Source organism: Aythya ferina (genome assembly GCF_964211825.1).
Source record: "Aythya ferina genome assembly, chromosome: 1".
In the NCBI taxonomy this organism is placed as follows: domain Eukaryota; kingdom Metazoa; phylum Chordata; class Aves; order Anseriformes; family Anatidae; genus Aythya; species Aythya ferina.
In genome coordinates, this window is record NC_140296.1 from 135,928,532 (window position 1) to 135,946,854 (window position 18,323).

Genomic DNA, 18,323 nt, shown 5'->3' on the forward strand with positions numbered 1-18,323 from the left:
CCATCAAGAAGTGAAGCTAAATCTGGATGTTTTTAACCATATCAGAGCTCTGGTTTGCAGCATCTTGGGAGCAGAAAATGTCTGCAGCACACTAAGAGCAGGCTTTCACCTGCAACCCCCAAGATACGGTTCAAACCTGAGTACATATAGCGTGCAGTCTCTAGAGCTGTAATTTGCACCATTTCCCCCGGTTCTTTAATATTTAATGTCACCTGAAGGCAAGTCTTTCCATAAAGCACAGAAGAACTAATATGCTGGTGGATCGAAGCAGGCTTTTATAGCCCTCCTGGATTAGGAGTCTGAAGGAGAATGCCTGTATGGACAGAGACAGAGGTCCAAAAGTGAAATTGTTTGAAGTAAATATATGACATGCTCTGACCACATGCTGGTGGTAAAATTTGCTCTACACTGGTTTGCTCAGTGGTTACAGGCAAAGCAAGCCATGGGTCTGGCTGCACTGCCAAACTCTGCGTTCCCAGTAGCAGCACAAATGCAGCTGCACCTCACAAGGCTTGGAGCCCCAGTGCTGAGGAAGCCAACGTGTGTCATCTTGCTGTCACAGCATAGACTGTTCTGTAGCGGAGCTGGCCTCACGTTCCCTGGAAACAGCCTGGAAAAAATACTCTTTGTGTACATTCCCCCCTCCCCAGCTCTTACAATCACAGCTGAGTTAGGAACAAAGTCCCAGCCAAAATTCCTCAAGGGAAAGGGACCCAGCTTCATCAGGATATGAGCCTTTGAGAACAAAATCTCCTTGTGAGAAGAAAGCAGCTTCTTAATACAGGAGGATTACAATGTCTTGCTGTGTTGGTGGTGGTGTTTTGCTGGCATGTGAAACTGAGATTTCAAAACTTTCCACTTGATTCAGCTGTGCAAAAAGGACTTCCTGACCTCTCTTCTGAAATGGTAGAATCACCTGTAGGTTTGCAGCCATTTGGAAGATCAAGGTGGTCTAGCTGATATTAGGTTAAACTGATAAATTGCTGAAAGAACCACCTTAATTTTAGCAGTTGCATTGATGGTAACTAGCAACTATTTCATCCGTTTTTCATATTTTTGTGGAGTGCTGATGGGATACCCAAAATCAGGGCTTTCAGTTCCATCACCAGTAATACTACCAAGCATGGTCATAGCCTTAGCACCCCTCTCCACTGCACAGCAATTGGGCAGCAGGCAAAAGACTTAAGTAAAACCATATGTAGGTCAAGACTAGCAAGATCTATTTATTTCTAATTGCTTACAAATATTTAACACCCCAGCCAGGGATCAAGGCTATATTGTGTTAAAAAAATAATAAATAAATAAAAATTATCAATCCATTATAATACTTTTTTTTGGGGGGGTGGGGGAGGGAGGGGATGGTGTTATTTGAAATTAAAATTACTGTTGCCCAGACACCCTGAGTAAGCTCCACAAGAATTAGGAAGGAAATGTGGGTGTTAACTAATGGTGTAAAGGTGCTTTGTAGTTGTCCAGTTGTAAAGAGGAGCAAAATACAGTTCCTAGATTCAATTCCTACTATAACAGATTTGGTGTATGGGCAGGTGTCCAATTAATTTGTACCTCCCATCTATAAAAGCTATAACAATCTAATTTGTCTGCAGTTGTAAGGCACTATGTAGTGTAAATGTGCAAGTAGTACTAATAGTAGTAATTCATGGATGCAGCAGTGACTGTATTCAGTATAGAAAAATTGAGAAGAGTGCTTAGGTCTGAATTTTGACCTAGATTAAGATGAATTGTTTTGAGACAGTAAAGGTTTTCTGAGAAATAAATGATATATATTTTTTTATAATCTCCTTGATTTTTGCTTGCAAAGCCACTTGCTTCTTGCAGCATGGTCTTTTGAGCTAGCTAACCCATGTCATTGTCAGGGCTCAGCTAGTTTTGTTTGGGATATAGTTTTTGCACATACAAGGAAAAAAAGCAACAGAAGACATTTCTTTCAGCCCCTTTTGGAAGGGAGCAGTAGGAAAGCAATGTCTGCTCTGTGGAAAACAGCCAAGAATTGGTTGAGAAGGAGTCAGGAGTGGATTAGGACTATGACTGGGATCAGATCCAAGCCAACATTTCCCCGTTCCCAATCCCCCTGCCAGCTGTTTCTGTTGCACGAGCTGCTGTGGTAGGAATCCCATGGTCACCTGCCCTCTCCGGCTGTGGTCATGAGAAGAGCAAAGAGAGGGGTCATCTTGGACCCAGGCAAGTTCTTTGCTGCGTGTGGTAACTGCGGTAGTGGGTGCAGTCAGCCGAACAGCATTGCGCTGTCAGCAGCTCACTGACTCACTGTCACGCTCTGGCCTTCCCTGAATGTGGTGCCCAGATGCAAAAAGCCTGCCTTCATCCTCCCCTGGAAGGAGCACTCTTGCTGGGCTTCTAAGAAGGTTTTTGCAAACAGCATGAAAGGAAGCTGGAGCCGTTCTGCACAGTTCTTGAAAACTCTTGGACATGGCTCATAGAACCAGTGCCTAGAAAACAGTCTGGTCTTTTCATCACCCCTTTGGATGCTTGGTTCTTTGGCTGGTAGCTTTTCCCTTCCAGAATTTAGAACAGTGGCCTCTTCAGCATGCATATCAGTACCATTTATCTAGACTGATCTGCCTCAGGAAAGAGGAGGGCATCCTGCATGAATTCTCCGTCCAGGCTGCAAACTGCCTGTGTGCAGCAGGTAGGCTGCTCCTGCATTGTAACATTTTCCGTGGCTGATCCCATATAGGGGCAGCTCACAGAGGAAAGAGCACTAAGTCCTAAGGTCTGCTTTTTCTGCAAGCAAACTCCAGATGATGCAGGTGGAAACAGAAAGGAGTGGGACAGCCACTGTGGCTCAAATACTGACTTCAGTTACAAGAAGTGCAGCACAACTGGCCACGTTAAATGACTGTGGCTGCACTTGAAGCTTTATTCTGACATCAGCTACAACTGTGAGGACTTCAGGAATTGGTCTGCATTGTTCAGGGACTTTTCTGGCTGTTATGGGGGCAGAGGGTCTTAGACATAGCTGAGTAATTTTGCATAGGAGAGTTACTTAATTTACCAACCTGTATCTGTGAAGAAAAGGTTTGGCTATAGAGTGAGAATATGTTCTTCATGTTACATCCTGCAGAGTGTGGCCTTTCCTCTCCCCTTTTGCACTTAAGCTGGCTTCAGACTTGGTGGGGTTTTTGTACCGGTGACTTCATCTGCTGTCATTAATCAGCAAGCTATCTCAACCCAGCAAGCTAATTTCAAGTCCTGCTTGTGCATTTGATCAGCAAATGCAAACTGTGTGTAATGTCAGCAGGTCAGAGAGGTGATGGAACATGGGATTTTCACTTCAGTTCCAGAAAGGGCCATAGTTGCTTCCAGGAAGCTGAGCCTTGGCACTGGGTGTGGGGAATTGAAAAGATTTATTTCCCTGTATGAGAGCTCAGCACTTGATCATTCTAATCAAGCATTTTCCAATCAATATGTTTCTTACAGGCTTTCCAAAGGCTGCATTAGAAAAGCAATTTTATTTATTTTATGACCCTGGAGCCCTAAGGGATTAGGGTGTGTCAACTTTACAAGTCTCTGTACAGACAGTGGGAAAAGAAAGGCTGGGTCATGGGGCACAATGCTAGCAGAATCATCATGGAAGAAATCTGTCCCAGTGCTTCACAAGGCTTGTTTCTGTAGCATGTCTGCCTACACGGGGGCCCCAAAGCAGGCACTCAGCACAAAGCATTGCATCTACTTGTGCTCCATCTCCAATACCCTGTTCAACAGGACAGCAGGAGACATGAGCCTATTCCTTTTATTTCAGATTACTATTGAAAAAAGTTGCTTCACCCTCTGTTCCCAGCATTGTGGGAAGCTTCCCTAAGTCTTGTCATTCTGATTACAGGCAGTTTTATACCTTTTTAAAGGACACGCAAGCCCCACCAGGGTCTCTGTTCTTGCCTGTCACACAAGTGCTCTGTTCCCTATCCAATCACTTTTTTCCTGAACAAGGTCTGTAAAGGCACATTTTCTTCTGCTGCCATCCATCTCCCTTGTACCAGTTTGTACTTGCCTCCCAAATAATTCTCCCTGAGGATTAGCCAGGATTAACCTTTCCCTGTTTTTCTATCTTTGCTTATCTGTGGGCCTCCAAACTACAGCCAGCCTTTTACTGTAGGATGAAGCAATCTCCATGGGCCAGCAGCAGCAACTGGCTACTGAGTCTCTGCTGCATCATCCACATGTGTGCCAGCTCAAGGACACTTATTTAGGCTCTCACCTGCATGGGGATAGCTAAGCATGCCCCAGATGTCTGTCACCTGCTCCCCAGCTCTGAGGAATTAAAAAGAATTCCCCGGGAAGCAGAGTCCTTCATCTTCCTGTCCTTACCATCCATAGTCCAGGTAGGCCTAAAGGGCTGCTGAACGCATTCTGGATGGGAGCCTGGCAGCACTGGTAGCAAAGGGAAAGCACTTGCAGTAGAAGATCAAAAAATGCGGCATAAAATTGCACTCTCAGGAGGACCTCAGCGCCCAGCTCGTGATTTAACTTGGAACTTCCTCCAACGTAATCAGCTCTCAGCTGCTGAACTCACTGCTGCAGCCCAACTCGGGGAGCAGCATCTCACAGTTTGTGCTGCCAGGTTCAGAGCAGGGCCCCTGGCTTACATCAAGCATCAGTGCCTCTGAGCACTAGGGGAACCAGGCAGCAGCAACGACAGCACTGCAGGAATATTGAGCAGGACTCACTCAAAGCTGCTGTGCAGCACTTTGCACTTTCAGTGCGCTTCAGATGTTAACTGGCATGACACCTCTGTGCATTTTGGCACTGTAGCTTTCCAAACAAAGAAATAAGGCAGAAGGATAGGACCTTTAAAAAGTCTCGTTCACAGAGCCTGGGAGAAGGATCTGAATCTAATCATACGCCTTTCTTCCAGACCATGTTGCCTTTGTACAGAAATAAAGAGAAAAACACATACTCATGCCTCTGTCTTGTTTCACATGCACCAGTGTATGCCGAACAACATGTTATGCTTTATGGGTATCATGGAAGAATTTATTCAATTAATAACAACAAAGAGAGCTTCAGTTCCAAAAGAGCTAGTTGGTAGCAGACATTCAAATCTTCTGAGCTTTTCCAGAGTTGTTTTCCCAGTAAAGGTTCAAGCACTGTCCTATAGTTGGAGCCAGGCTGCCTGATGCTGCCAGCGTGAGGATGCATCTGTCCCTGGGTGTTCAGAGATCAGCTGCAGATTTGCATGTGCTGGCTGCTTTGCTGTTTGCCCGACTGTGCTAAGTGGCTTTGGGTGTGGGAGTGAGAACAATTCTATCTGCCCTCCAGAAAGCAGGGATAAAGGAGAGGTCTGTCTTTACCCCCTTCTCGCCTCCTCATCCTGCCTGCCAGGCCGCCAGGTGTAGAGGCTGGAGGGCTGAAGTGGAACAAAAAGATACACGAAACTCACTGTGAGTGCTGTTTCCGTCATGCAGGCTGTAGTGTGGCCGTGTCCTCATTTTGAAACTAAAACGTAACAGCAGCTCTCAGTTATACTGTACATGAGACCTTGCACTGGATTTGCATCTTCAGATTGTTCCAGATGAGTCAAGGTGAAAACAGCCTACATTACATTGCACTTCACGTTTCAGATGTATCTGCTACGTGTGTTGTACATAGCAACTCATACCATAAAATACATAGCTTCTTTTCCAAATGAAAGGAGTTGCTAAACATGAGTGCATCGCAAGGGTTCAAGGTTGGCCACATCTTTCTAAAAAACAAAGTTATAACCCCACCAGGAGTCTGTGGCCTGTTGCAAATATTGCTGGCTGACACTGCAGTTTTGTGTGCCAAAGGCTGGTCCAGGTGGTCAGAGCACTGCATTCCAGCCTCAAAACCTGACCGTGCTTAAGTTTCCTGAGGAGCTCACTGTAAAAACAGGAGTGAAGCCTTTAGAGACCATCAACTTAAACTCCTCTTCAACACACCAGTACATTCTGGTGTGTGTGTGTTCGTGCGTGCATAAATGCTTGAACATATGTAAACGATTTTACTGCCCACTCGAAGAAGAAGGTGTAAATTAACCCATCAGCCCCTCTTCTTTGTACTTGTTTTTGCTCTCCAAGAATGTAAAGGAACAGAGATTTCTTCTGCAGTCCAGATGGTTATCAGCCCGTGCCCCTGGAGTGTGAGAATTGATCACTCTTGGCATTTATAAGCTGACTGGTGTAACAGGTGTTAGAAGCAGGACTTCAGGTGAGGAACAAGCAACAGAAGTAGATCATTTACTAAGACACCAGTATACTACTAAGTGCTCCAACCTGCAGCATTAGAAAGGGGAGCAGGAATTTAGCTCCCTGTTTAATGCATATGAAGCTATCAGATCATAAGTGCATTTGTAAATTACTGTAGTTTACTATACAGGAGATAGTGTGTGGAAGCTGATAGAAAACAAACTAGAAACTGTGCTGGGATCTCTCAGAGACAGATTTTGACAGTGTACGTGGCTCTTTTTAATCTGCTTTCAGTTGGTGAGTTCAAGAACTTTTCGTTAGTGTTTATTTTTACACAGAGATGGAGACTGAAGTTGGGAGCGCTTGCCAGATCTGAACTAGTAGAGCAGTGGCAGAGATGGGAACAGTGCCAGGTTTGACTCCCAAGGCAAAATTCGCCCTCTGCAGTCCGTGGCCACACTGGCTACCGAGGGGCAGGCTGGCAGAGAGGCAGAATCCACTGTGCCTGATCAGCACCTACTGAAAGCAGCAAAGCCTTCCCGCTGATTTGCACAGTCAGTCCACCAGGCAAAACTGCAACCTCATTTTGAAGCACAGCACTCTCTTTGCTCACTTTATTCTGCTTGGTAAATATCTTTGTTAGTTCAAGACAATGCTGTTAGCTTTCACAGAGAAGAAAACTGGAGAGATAAAAGAGCCCATTTTCTTCCACCGTGGGTATGACAATAAAAGAGAAGATGGAGAGGGGAAAATAAAAAACAGCGTCCAAAAAAGAAAAAATAGTATAAGCAGGATTAGTTTTCTTTCATGGAGAGTATAGAAAAGCATTTTCAGGACCTACTGATAGCCATTTATGCTGTGCTGTAAAATCCGTTCAGCTGCAAAGCCAACCCTCTCATGCCCTTGTTTTCACAATACCAACAGCTTCTTTGTAAGAAAGGGCAGAGAAGGTGGCATACAAGTTTAGCAAATGCAGTACTGCACATGAAAGAATTATTTATGAACGACAGTTTCTGAAGCACTTTCGGCAGCACTGGTGTGCACCCTGAGGAAAGCCTCCTGTGACTGAGCTGATTCAGCCTCGCAAAGCAAATGGGCATGCGCTGGGGACAGGCAACTACAGAGGGGTTTGTGGAGAAACCAACTTCCTGGGAAGGTGACATGGCAGGGAGAGAAGGAAATGAGAGAAGTGGCAATCCGTCCAGGGAAAAGCAGATAACATATTTTATAGCACTTCATATCTTCAAAACACAATGCAAGCATTGAATTATGGTATCACCCCATGGGTGGAGAGATCTAGCTCCTCCACCCCCTCACTTTAGCACTAGCCAAACTGAATTAGAACGGCTGCATGCCCATTTTCAGTAACCAGAAGTCAGGCGGTCCTAGGACATAATGCTTTTTGGCCTTATTTTTTTTTTTTTCATGAAGACTCTGTCTCCCGCTCTCACAAGCTACAGAGATGCTGCTGAAACCCAGCAGAGACCTGAAGGGCACTGTGAAGCATTGTGTCTTCTTTCTGAGTTGCCAGCACTGCACACCTGGCTCGGGCTGTTTGGTGTCTGGCACTGATCAATCGAAACTCTGTTAGACATGGTACTTTGAAATTAATTGAACGAATATAAAAATATACTGTCAACCAGCACATAGGAAGTCAGGATTGATGTTTGTACAGGGAGTGATTTATGTATCATGTTGTTATCAGTAAGGGAGCATGCAGATCATGTGAAGTTATCATACAGCTCTGTTCATTGCAGCCTGATTTTCCCAGCAATGTTTTGTTTCTTGCCTCATCTTGTGAAGTGTGCATCAAAACTCCAGCTAGATTTCCACATTACAGCATTCCTTTGGGCAACTTACTGCTTGCATGGCATGGCAAAGGGGGAAGATAGAGGCAGAAGCCATGCATTTCAAACTCTTCTCATATGTTTGTTATACCTTTCACAAGTTGTGGTCTGGCTGCATTGCATTTAACTTCTTTCTGTTTTACCTAGCTACAGTCAGTGTACATCCTGCCCAGCAGTAGACTGGGATCTGCAGTGTGTTTTCTGCAGGAATAAGTTTGACGTTTTAGATGACAGTTTGTATGTCTCTGACTGCACTCCCTTTGAAAGGAACGATCCTACAGAAAACTCTGACCTCAGCTATCAGATCCCAATTCAATATGAGGGGAAAGAATTTAAGTCTTTCGTAAATAAGTAAATGCTACTTCTTATGTCTGTGTGGCACTGTGCTACAGGGGTAGTTGGAAGCTGATGGAAACTCTTGCAGCTGCCATGAAGACATCCCTTCCTCAGATCAGCCCTGCCCCTTTTTCAGGCTCGATCTCAGTGCCTGCTCCAGCTCAGATTCAGTTCTGTGTGCAGCTGAGGTGCTGGGACTTTCCAAAGCCTCTGTCTGGGAATCTGGCATAGCAGCAGAATGCAATTTACTCTTGCTAAAACAGAAAACAGGGTTGCCTATCTGTTAAAGCAGTTAAAAAAAAAAAAAAGGCAAAACAAAACAGTAAAACAGTACAAATCTCCCAGATTTCTTTTAGGACTCAGTAAGACGAGGGTAATCAGATTTCATAGAGTGGTGTGCCAGGAAGGAAATTTTTTCCCATGTGCAGCATACAATCAGCCAGGTGCAATATGAGGAAGGGAGGTTCGTCTTCCTCTGAAGCATAAGGTATTAGCCCCTGCCAGAGGCTGTGTACCAGAGATCTGATCAGATATGGCAAATTTGATGTTCCTATGCACAGTGTGAAGCTTTCATTTCTACGCAACACATTGTAACAAGTTAAACAATGAGTCATCTCACGAGGGGGGAAAAGGAAAGAAAGCTTTTATCTCCCAGTGGATTTGAGATAATCTGTCTATGTAGGTATAAACAGCTCTTAACCGTGATGTCTTCTCTCCAGGAGAAGTAGCTGGTTTTAATCTGGCTGTAAAACAAATCTTGAATTGTCACACTTCCCATACCTCTCTGCCTCAGCCCAATGAAGGTGGCTGGCAAAAGATCTTTGACTTTCATGGTAACTTGGTTGGGCCCCAGTGGCTAAACTCCGGGCTGTATGTGCTGCATGGGCTGTTTGGGGGAAATGGAGTGCCGGCCTCTCCTTGGAGGTCTGGAAAATCTATGCCCAATGCAACACACCTGCTACTTTGCAATAAAGTGCTGTACCACCTTCATATGGTCAGAGCTGCACTGGCGGTACATTACTGCTGTACAGGAGGCACAATATGAAGCAGTACTAAAGGTGCCAGAGCCTCAGCACTTACTTTCCTCTCCAGTGTGGGAATAGGAGCTACGAGCCTAACTGCATCTGTGGGAGGGGTGTGCTGGTCTGAAGGCACCTCTCTGAACAATACCCACTTACACATACACTGTTAGAGACGCTATGTGCAGCAGCCCTTCTTTACAGTCCACACCCATCTACAGGGAAGTACAGCCAGAGGTCTCCTGCATCTGATTGCTCTTTGTTATGCTTGATCTGTTGCTTTATGAGGGGCGTGAAGAGAGGGCACTCCTCTCTTCTAGGAGAGGACACACACCAAGGATGAATGGAGCCAACAGCTTAGCCTCCTGCCTGCTCCACACCTCGGGAGGAGCAGGTTGGGGACAATTCCATCTCACAGTGGGCACTTGGAATTCAGTAATATCCTATAAGCTTTGGGGGATGCTGAGCCAGTTCTTGGTTTTCTGAATGTCCAAAATAAACCGTGATGCCTAAGCTAATAAAGTGATGCACAGTCCAGTGCTTAGTGTAATCCTACATTACCATGGCATCCCTCTCCCACACCTTGCTCAGAGACTTTGCATGTTAGGATGTGGGGAGAAATGGGGTTTCACTGGTATTTGCCTATATTCCCATGCCTTGTCTCAATTTTGTAACACAATCACGGTCTCTTCTGCCGCAGGTTTGCAGCCCGTTTACTGGAGCAGGGATGATGTGGCACAGTGGCTCAGATGGGCAGAGAAGGAGTTTTCCTTGAGGCCAATTGAGAGCAACACTTTTGAGATGAATGGCAAGGCTCTGCTGCTCCTGACCAAAGAGGACTTTCGATACAGGTCTCCTCATTCAGGTGAGGATTTCTTACTGAAGCAATGACTGAAAAGAGAGAAGAAGCTGCAACAGCATCTGGAGAGGGATGGAGGAGGATACAGAGTCATATTTGTTAGGGTGGACAGGGCCAAGGAGGAGAGAAGGGACAGAGCTGCTTGCTTGAATGGGGCAAGGACAAAAAGGAACAATGTGGGAAAGAAATCCAGATACACCTGAGTTATAGGCAAATTTGAATGCAACTCTAAAACCAAAAAATGCAACCTGTTTCTCATTAAAACTCCCTGCAGAACTCCACAGAAAGCAAGCTTCTCTGGCAGCACTTCATGACTTCCAGCTCTTTCCCATAAAGGCTTATCTTTTCATAGATCCAACTACAGCAGTAAGTTAATCAAGTGCTCCAGCCTCTTAAGAAGCCGGTATTAGCATTCTGCCTCACAGTTGGCTTGGCTGATGTGCTGCTAAAAGTGACTGCAAAACTTATCCTTGGGGGACCTTTCCTCTATTTTACAGCCCCTGTGGGCTTTACTTTACTTCACCATATTCTCTCACATGCTGGAGTCTGGCCCAAGGCAGAACACAGGCAGGTGTGTGAATCAATCAGCCAGATTATGTCTTCATATTATTATGTCTTCGAATTATGTCTTCATTTATTCACAAAGAAGATTTACAAATGTGTATGTGGATGGCCCGTATTTATATCCCTTGTGGTCTGTCTGCTCCAGCTTTACAGTCAGAGCAAGCCTCTGCCCTCCTTTGTCGGGGATGTTTAACTGAAAAAGAGTTGTGAGCTTTTCTTGTGACCATACAAGGTACTCCTGTTAAATAAAAAGGTTTGTAATTCAGTCACTGTAGGTTATCAAAGAACTTGGACCAAATGGTTGCAGAACTGCTGTTATGAGGCTTCCTCATAAGGCTCACTCAGCATAGAAGTACAGCTGGTGCTGCTTGGCTCTGGCTGATAAACAAGCAGTGGCACTAATTCTGCGTCAAGCTGCTTGGTGACTCCCTCAAACACACCCCTGCAGCCATCCTCCTGCAGAATCTGCCTCCCAAACTATAGCTTACATTGATTCTATACAAAGTTTTCAAGGCATGTGCTTTAAATGAAGACTAAATTTATATGGAAGGAGATGCCAAACATACATGTCTATCACCACTATAATACATTAGTGAAAACTGATGCCTGGAAACATCCTCTGTTCAATATTGGTACACCATTTTGAATCATTTCATTATAAAATAACCCTGCCTTAAGACAAAAGGAGTACTGAAAGTGAGTAAGGACAGTAAAGGACAGCTTTGTGTGTATCTTGTTTGCTACTCCTCTTATCATCCCAGTGCCTTGCTGCCTACAAGTTATGCCTCGACTCTTCCCTTTGTGTGCTGTGATGACACTTGAAATGAGTAGGATTAAAATGTTTGTAGGCTAGAGATAGAGCATTCCCAGAAAGAGCCTCTAGCTTTTAAATATACTCAGTGCAAAAGTTTAAACTCTTGTTTACCTAAATTTGGGTTTAAATGGCCTCCACCCTCTCTTTTTCTCTGCTCTTTTTCTCTAGGTATTCCCTACTGATAATAAGCATTTCAGAGGATATCTCAGTAAGTCCCTAAAAATGTGAGTGACTATAGGTAAAGGAAGATTACCTCAACATTTCCCAGAAACAAACTACATATTACATATGAATTCGAAAAAAAAATAAAAAATGAAATAATGCATGCCATAGAGCTTTAAGTTTTTCAGGAGTGTAGGTACATAAAAGCTGTATCCTTTCCACTCATGGTTAAACCAGTAGAACAGCATCCACTCCCCCCAGTGGTCCTAGCAATAAAGTGGGCTCACAGCCCCACAGCTGTTCTCCTGTTTAGTGCTGGCGAGGGAAAGGGAGAGAGCAGAGGAGGGAGAGAGTAAGAGACTTCTCACTTTTGTAGCTAGTACAATTGCATCTTTGTGGTGCATAAATATAACTGTTTTATTAGGTAGAAAAAGACTGCCAGCTGTATGAACATCTTCACTAATCTGACAGGCCAAATTGAAAGAGGTACAAATTTGCTACCTTATTGCTTGGAGTGTTACAGCACTAGTTATGATTATGCCACTATTGCATTCAAAGATGCAAATTATGTGGTAAAATCACTTTTTAGACTTTCATGTACTAAACATGGAAAAGGTAACTGGGTTCTCAAGGCTTTGTTTTTAATTAGATATTCAGGTATTACAATCACCTCTTTAAAATGCCCTAAAGTCACTGCTGAGACAGTAAAAGCAGCCAAGATACTAAAAATAGAGGAAGCTGAACTGTGGAAAGCAGGATAGCTTTAACTATTTCATGCTAAGACACCAAACTTCTGTACAATTAGAACATTGGCAGTTTGTAGAGAAAACAACTGAATGGCACACAGTTTACAGTCTCACAGGAAAAATTACTAACCCCACACACACTTGAGAAAACTCCTAGAAAATCCAAGGTTTCCTAGTTGAAACTTCACGGAGTTCCTTTTCAGATAATATGCTTCTTCTGTAACCTATTCCTTTATACTATGAGGTATGACAAACAGAGGAGAGGAGGCAGAATTAAAAGCTGGGCGACTTCCTACGCTGTGTATCTTTTTACTTTGAAATGTGCAACCAGTTACATTACACAAAACGTGTAAGTACCTAGGTATTTCATGTAGATGTTACTGAAAGGAGGGCATCAGTACCAGATGTAATACTTAAGAAGACACAAAGGACGCAGTTAACACATTGGTCTCCTAGATAACTACAATGAAGTGTTCCTCTGAGGAAGGATATAACAATTCTGGTGACAGGGAATGGGAGGAAGAAGCAAGGAACAGTCTGCTTGCACCCCTAAAAGAAACAAGCATTTGGATCAAGTCATGTCAGCTTGGTGTAGTAGAATTTACTGCAGACACTTTTGTGGAAGAGTGATACAATAGCAACTAGCAGACTGTATTTGCCCATCCAGAGCACCAAGTCCTCTGCATTAAGCTCCTTCGTATGCATCATATCCCTCTTCTAATATTGCCTGGTACAGTGAGCCCTATACAGATTCTAATATAAAGAAATAACTAGTTTTGGGACCCCATTTGGGCTTTCCAGAAGTCCATCCTGGGATGCCAAGAATGATGTACAGAAGTTCCTAAAGCAGCTGTAGCACTCAAGTATCTCCAGAAGTTGTCACCACAGCAAGGGAGTTCAGGATTGTTAAATCTTGTCTTTTCAAGCCTCTGAGTTCACCCCAAAGTAACTGATCTCCTAGATTGGAGTAGCCAGTAGCACACTGCCTCAGCACTTGAGGCAACAGTGTTGCATGGAAAGGCTTTACAAAATCTTCTTCCTCCTTGCCTCATGAAGCCTAAATCAGTCAGTAATTAGGGAAAAACACCGCATTTGCTCCCAGCGACTCACTGCATAATCATGGGTTCTGTAGTTAAGAATTATGTGTCCTGAGGTGTCTTAGTTAAAAAACTGAGGCTTTGATGAGAGAAGGCGGGACACTGCTTGTAAAGGTTTGGAACTCCTGGACAGGCAATTATGTAGCCTGAAAAGGCCCTGTATTGAGATTATAAGAGACTCTTCTCACACTCCCATTATTCCACAGTCATACACAGAGGTGTGACACGTGGCTTTTCTTTTTCTTTTTTTCCTTTCAGGGACAAATGTTGCAAAACAGTCAACTGCAGGATTTTACTTCAGGCATGTTTGCATCTGAAAATAGCACCCAGGAGCCATGAATTCATACATCAGATGGCTAAATGAGTCTGCTCAGCAGTATGTAGGTGTTCATTTCCTTTTTCCTGCTGTTTGTCTTTCAGGCGATGTTCTGTATGAACTCCTTCAGAATATCCTGAAGCAAAGGAAAGCTCGTATGCTGTTCCCACCTTTTTTCCACCCTGGGAACTCAATCCATGCTCAGCCAGAGGTCCTATTACACCAGAACCATGATGAAGGTAACTCTGTCTCATTCTTACAGGAGCTATTATTAGAGAGGCCACTTGAGTAAGGCTGTGAGGAATGATGTCATTTTCTTGCTCCAAAGTTACTTAAATAGAGCTACTCTCCTCCCTTTGTCTTGATAGCTGTTAACAATCACCTGGTCTAGGGAGTCTACTATTTATTCTCCATTTATTTTCTATTATTCAGTCCTGCATCCAAAGCCTGCTTAAAAGCTATGCCAAATGTAGTTTAAAGAAACATGCCAGAAAGTTTTATTGACCCCATTCATTTCTCCTCATTCTAAGTTGGGTAGAAAAGGTGCATCATGGACTTTTAGTATCCTGTAGGTGCAACTACATGCAATTGTTCGCAGAGCAGGAGAAAAGGCAACCTCAGAGAGGAACGTCTAACTCAAAGTTACTTCAGGTGACAATCTGTCGGCATGCTATTCCTGGCACTGAGCCCATCCTGTTGTTCAGCTTTTGAAATGATTGAACAATTCATTTTGAAAAAAGTTGTTTTTTGTTTTTTGTTTTTTTTTTTGTTTGTTTGTTTGTTTGTTTTTTGTTTTTTTTTCCTGCAGGTTTTCTTTCATTTTTACCATCAGAAGTATTTGCTTAGTTTATTAGTTAGCCTTCTAGTAGTGTCCACACATACCATGCCTGTCATAGGAGGTGAAGAAAGAATAGATACGTGATTGGGGCGTTGCAGATTTGGGCTTCCTTTATTCAGTATCAGCAGAGATCAAAATATAAGCATGTTTCCTTTAGTGGAAATTTTAGTTTTTATTTTTCTGGAAATAAACACACCAAAGAACTTCCTGGTTATCTCCAAACCCAGAAAAATATAAAGCTTAAGCTTTTCAAGAGGTCCTTTCAATGAAAGCACCAAATAGATTTCTTTTTTTTTAAAAATAGAAAATTAAATATATGAAAAATTAGTGTTTTTCCTTTTTTTAAATAAGGAGGATTAAAAACCAGAATTGGGCTAGGGTATCTCCCTATTCTCTGCTCAGCGGAGAAAAGATACACAAATTGTCTCAGAATTCAACATGGGATTGCAAAACAAGATTCAGAGGCACTGTCAGACCTGTACAAGGAGCCCATAGCCAGCCTGAGCAAGCCAGAATCAAAGGGCACCAGCAAAACTTTGAGGCTAAGCCAAGAGCAGGACAGCAGCAGGTGGGATCAGGACACTCCAAAGCGTTTCCACACAGCTGTGTAAATATTTCAGATTAGAAGGGGGTGCTGCAGGTTAGGATGAGATTGAATTGGCAAAGCTGTGCAGGAGAAAATTGCCTAGTGTTTCAAGATAGGCATTTTGCAGCAGCCATTATAGAAACCTCTATTTTTTTCCTGAAGTTTGACATTCACCCATAGTTTTCACTTTAAATTTCAAACAGAAATACTAGCTGCTCTCTCAGACACCCATGCATTAAAGATACAGAGCAGCTGAACAAAATTGTTGAGTTTCAAACTAGAAAACCCAGAGGATTTCTGGGATGTTGAGTTGGTCTTTCACATGTCACTTAAAACATAAGCCCTTTGAATTCTAGTCCAACTTCTGACAGAGTACAGGATGCTTAAGAAACCATTCTCATTTCTCCTTCATGATATTCTCCTTTGTGACTACTAATAGTACCACTGTATTTTTTGAGAGATACGTATTGTTACTTAAAACTTTCCGTACAATAACAAAAAATAGTTTTTGTTTTGGTACAAGAGGAACTTCAAAACAAACAAAAAAGACCACAGCTTGCCTGCCACATCCTCTGACCAACCAGAAAATCTTTATGCCAAAAATGTATAGGCAGGTGAATTTATTTATGTACTTTGACATTCCTCTTTCTTCCTGTTCCACAAAGTCATGTGGGAGAAACTAGCACAATTAAGTTTACCGTTTTCCCTCAAGGGAATGCAACTTAGTTTAAAAAAATAAATAAATGTGAGAGACAGAGTTAAACCCCGCCTAATTTACAAACTGTCAGGTGTTTGTTTGGCACAATTATGAGTGGTTAAATTTCAGAGATGATTTTTTAGAGTCTGTCCTTATTGCAGTGACCTTTTTTATTTTCCTCTTCTGGCTTTCTTGATAAATTATACAATACATTCATGATTCTGCTTCTAAATGCTTAAAGCATTTAATCTGTCATTAATCCAGAATCATCTGAGTCTGGATCAACATTTACATCTAATGTTTTTTTACTAACTCAAGCAAAGTGAGCTTGACTGAAAGCAGTTGACCTTTGAGAATATCTCCAAGGTGCATTGGCATTGGCTTGGAATCTGCCCTCCAGGCTTCAGTCTCTGGCCCTATAGAGGGATGAGCAATGGAGAGTGAATTATCTGCATCGCCAGTGGTCATTCTGATGCAGCACTGAGTCATTTGATGGGATGCCATACAGGCAGCTTACACTGTCATTCCCTGCACTTCTTTTATGGGTAAGCACAGAGTGCCAGTCTTTGGGACTGCCACTGAAGTGACTGCTCACATCCACAGGGAGTGCAGCCCCACCCGTCCCTGTGTGGATCAGATAGGTCAGCAATTTTCCTGAGCAACGATTTCCCTTTCACAGATTTCCCTTCAAGAAAAGACTGTTGGTTGCTCAGAATGAAGAGCCAGACTGAGGAATTAATCTATTCCTGCAGGAAATGATACACCATATGTGCTCAACTCACAGTCATCAGATGTGTGAAGGAATTAATGTGATGAGGATTTTATTCTGTTCAGGGCCATTTGTGGCAATGGAACTGCTTGGAGCTGAGTTTGAGTTTGGGTTGTTTTGTGGTAAAACACTTTCTCTTGTCCTATCCTGGCTCAGGATCACCATGGTTTGGAATTGGAGAGAGAGGTCTGCTTCTGTCTGGAGTTTGTCAGAGCCAACTAATGTTTGCAAAGAGCTCAGTGGAAAGCACAGCAAGACAATCCTTTCTGTTTTCAAGATAGCTGCTCCCCACAGACACGTCACTTCAAATAAGTAGGACAAACAGTACAGTATTCTGGTATACACTTACAGGCCAGGAATGAGCAGCGTGTATTTAAAAGTACAGTGACAGGAGTGGATAGTCTGCAGAAGATAGGACACTGATCACAACTTGGGGGGAAGGGTATGAATACTTTCTGCTTTCTTTCAGTTGTGGCAAAGATTTTAAGAAATGACTGTCAAAGAGGTAGGTGCAGTCGTAGATTAATTCCTTTCCTTTGATCTTCACATCATTTTGGTTATAACATACTAGCTTGCCACATTGTATTTAAAGCTGTTTGTGTTTAATCGAGAACAATACATGTCTCTGGAGTTTCTTTTCCTCCAGGTATTTCATTGTGAGTACCTTAAATAGCTCTACAAATGTATTTTTCTTGTCTGGGACCTCAAGCATATGAAATAAGTGTTCTGAAGCCATGTAGTATCCACACGAAATTTTAGGTTTTCCTGGAGCCTTCAGTGTCCTTGTTTAGATGAGCAGTCTGTTGAGTAAGGGTAAAAGAGTTAATATGAAGGCTGGTACTGTGTCAATGCCTGGCACCGCATTTTCTCAGGACTAGAGCTTTTCCTGTCCATACCTTTCTCTAGGTACATGTTGATCCTGCTCCTGCTGCCTGCCTGGGTTCCTGGACGGCAGGAGCCCCTGGATTTCCTGCACACCTCTACAGGGTCTTCAACGAGTATCACTGCCTTGGCAAGAAAGCAAGAGAATCGTTCTTTTACAGAGGATTAGAGCAAATGTAGTGAACAAACAGGCAGCCACAAATAGGCAGCTACTTGTTTCAATTGTTGACATGTACCCAGCAGTTTCCTTCTGTTATCATCCAAGGCTTTCAACAAACAGCATTGAAATTTGATCTTTGTTTTTCAGATAAAAACCTGTTAGTCAGTGCTCCCTGGTGGTATTTTCCTCTCTGTCAGTAATTTCCCCAGTCAAAATTGATGGCCTTAGCTAAGCTAAAAGTGTGCACTGTTCATGCCAAACATTTCATTTTGTGAGGGGATTATTAGTGTCTAAAGACAGTAATCCAGATACATGATTTATCCCCCCCTAACTGTTAGGAATCACAGCCAAGGAAGTATGCCCATGCAAAAGTGACACTGGAAGTCATCCTGCTGAAGAAATATAAGAGCTTATGTGGGACAAGGCAGCACAAGCTAACTCCAGCAAGT

The 18,323-nt window shown here is 43.2% G+C and overlaps 1 protein-coding gene across 5 annotated transcripts in view; it reads left to right on the forward strand.

Annotated features, from left to right (window-relative positions):
* Nucleotides 1-18,323, forward strand: part of ETV6 (ETS variant transcription factor 6) — a 143,867-nt gene that overhangs the window by 93,018 nt on the left and 32,526 nt on the right. For all 5 annotated transcript variants that reach the window (XM_084537067.1, XM_084537065.1, XM_084537066.1 and 2 more), the window contains 2 exons: nt 10,085-10,249; nt 14,047-14,181. In XM_084537067.1, the coding sequence (XP_084393193.1) occupies nt 10,085-10,249; nt 14,047-14,181 (300 nt within the window). The remainder of the gene's footprint in view (nt 1-10,084; nt 10,250-14,046; nt 14,182-18,323) is intronic.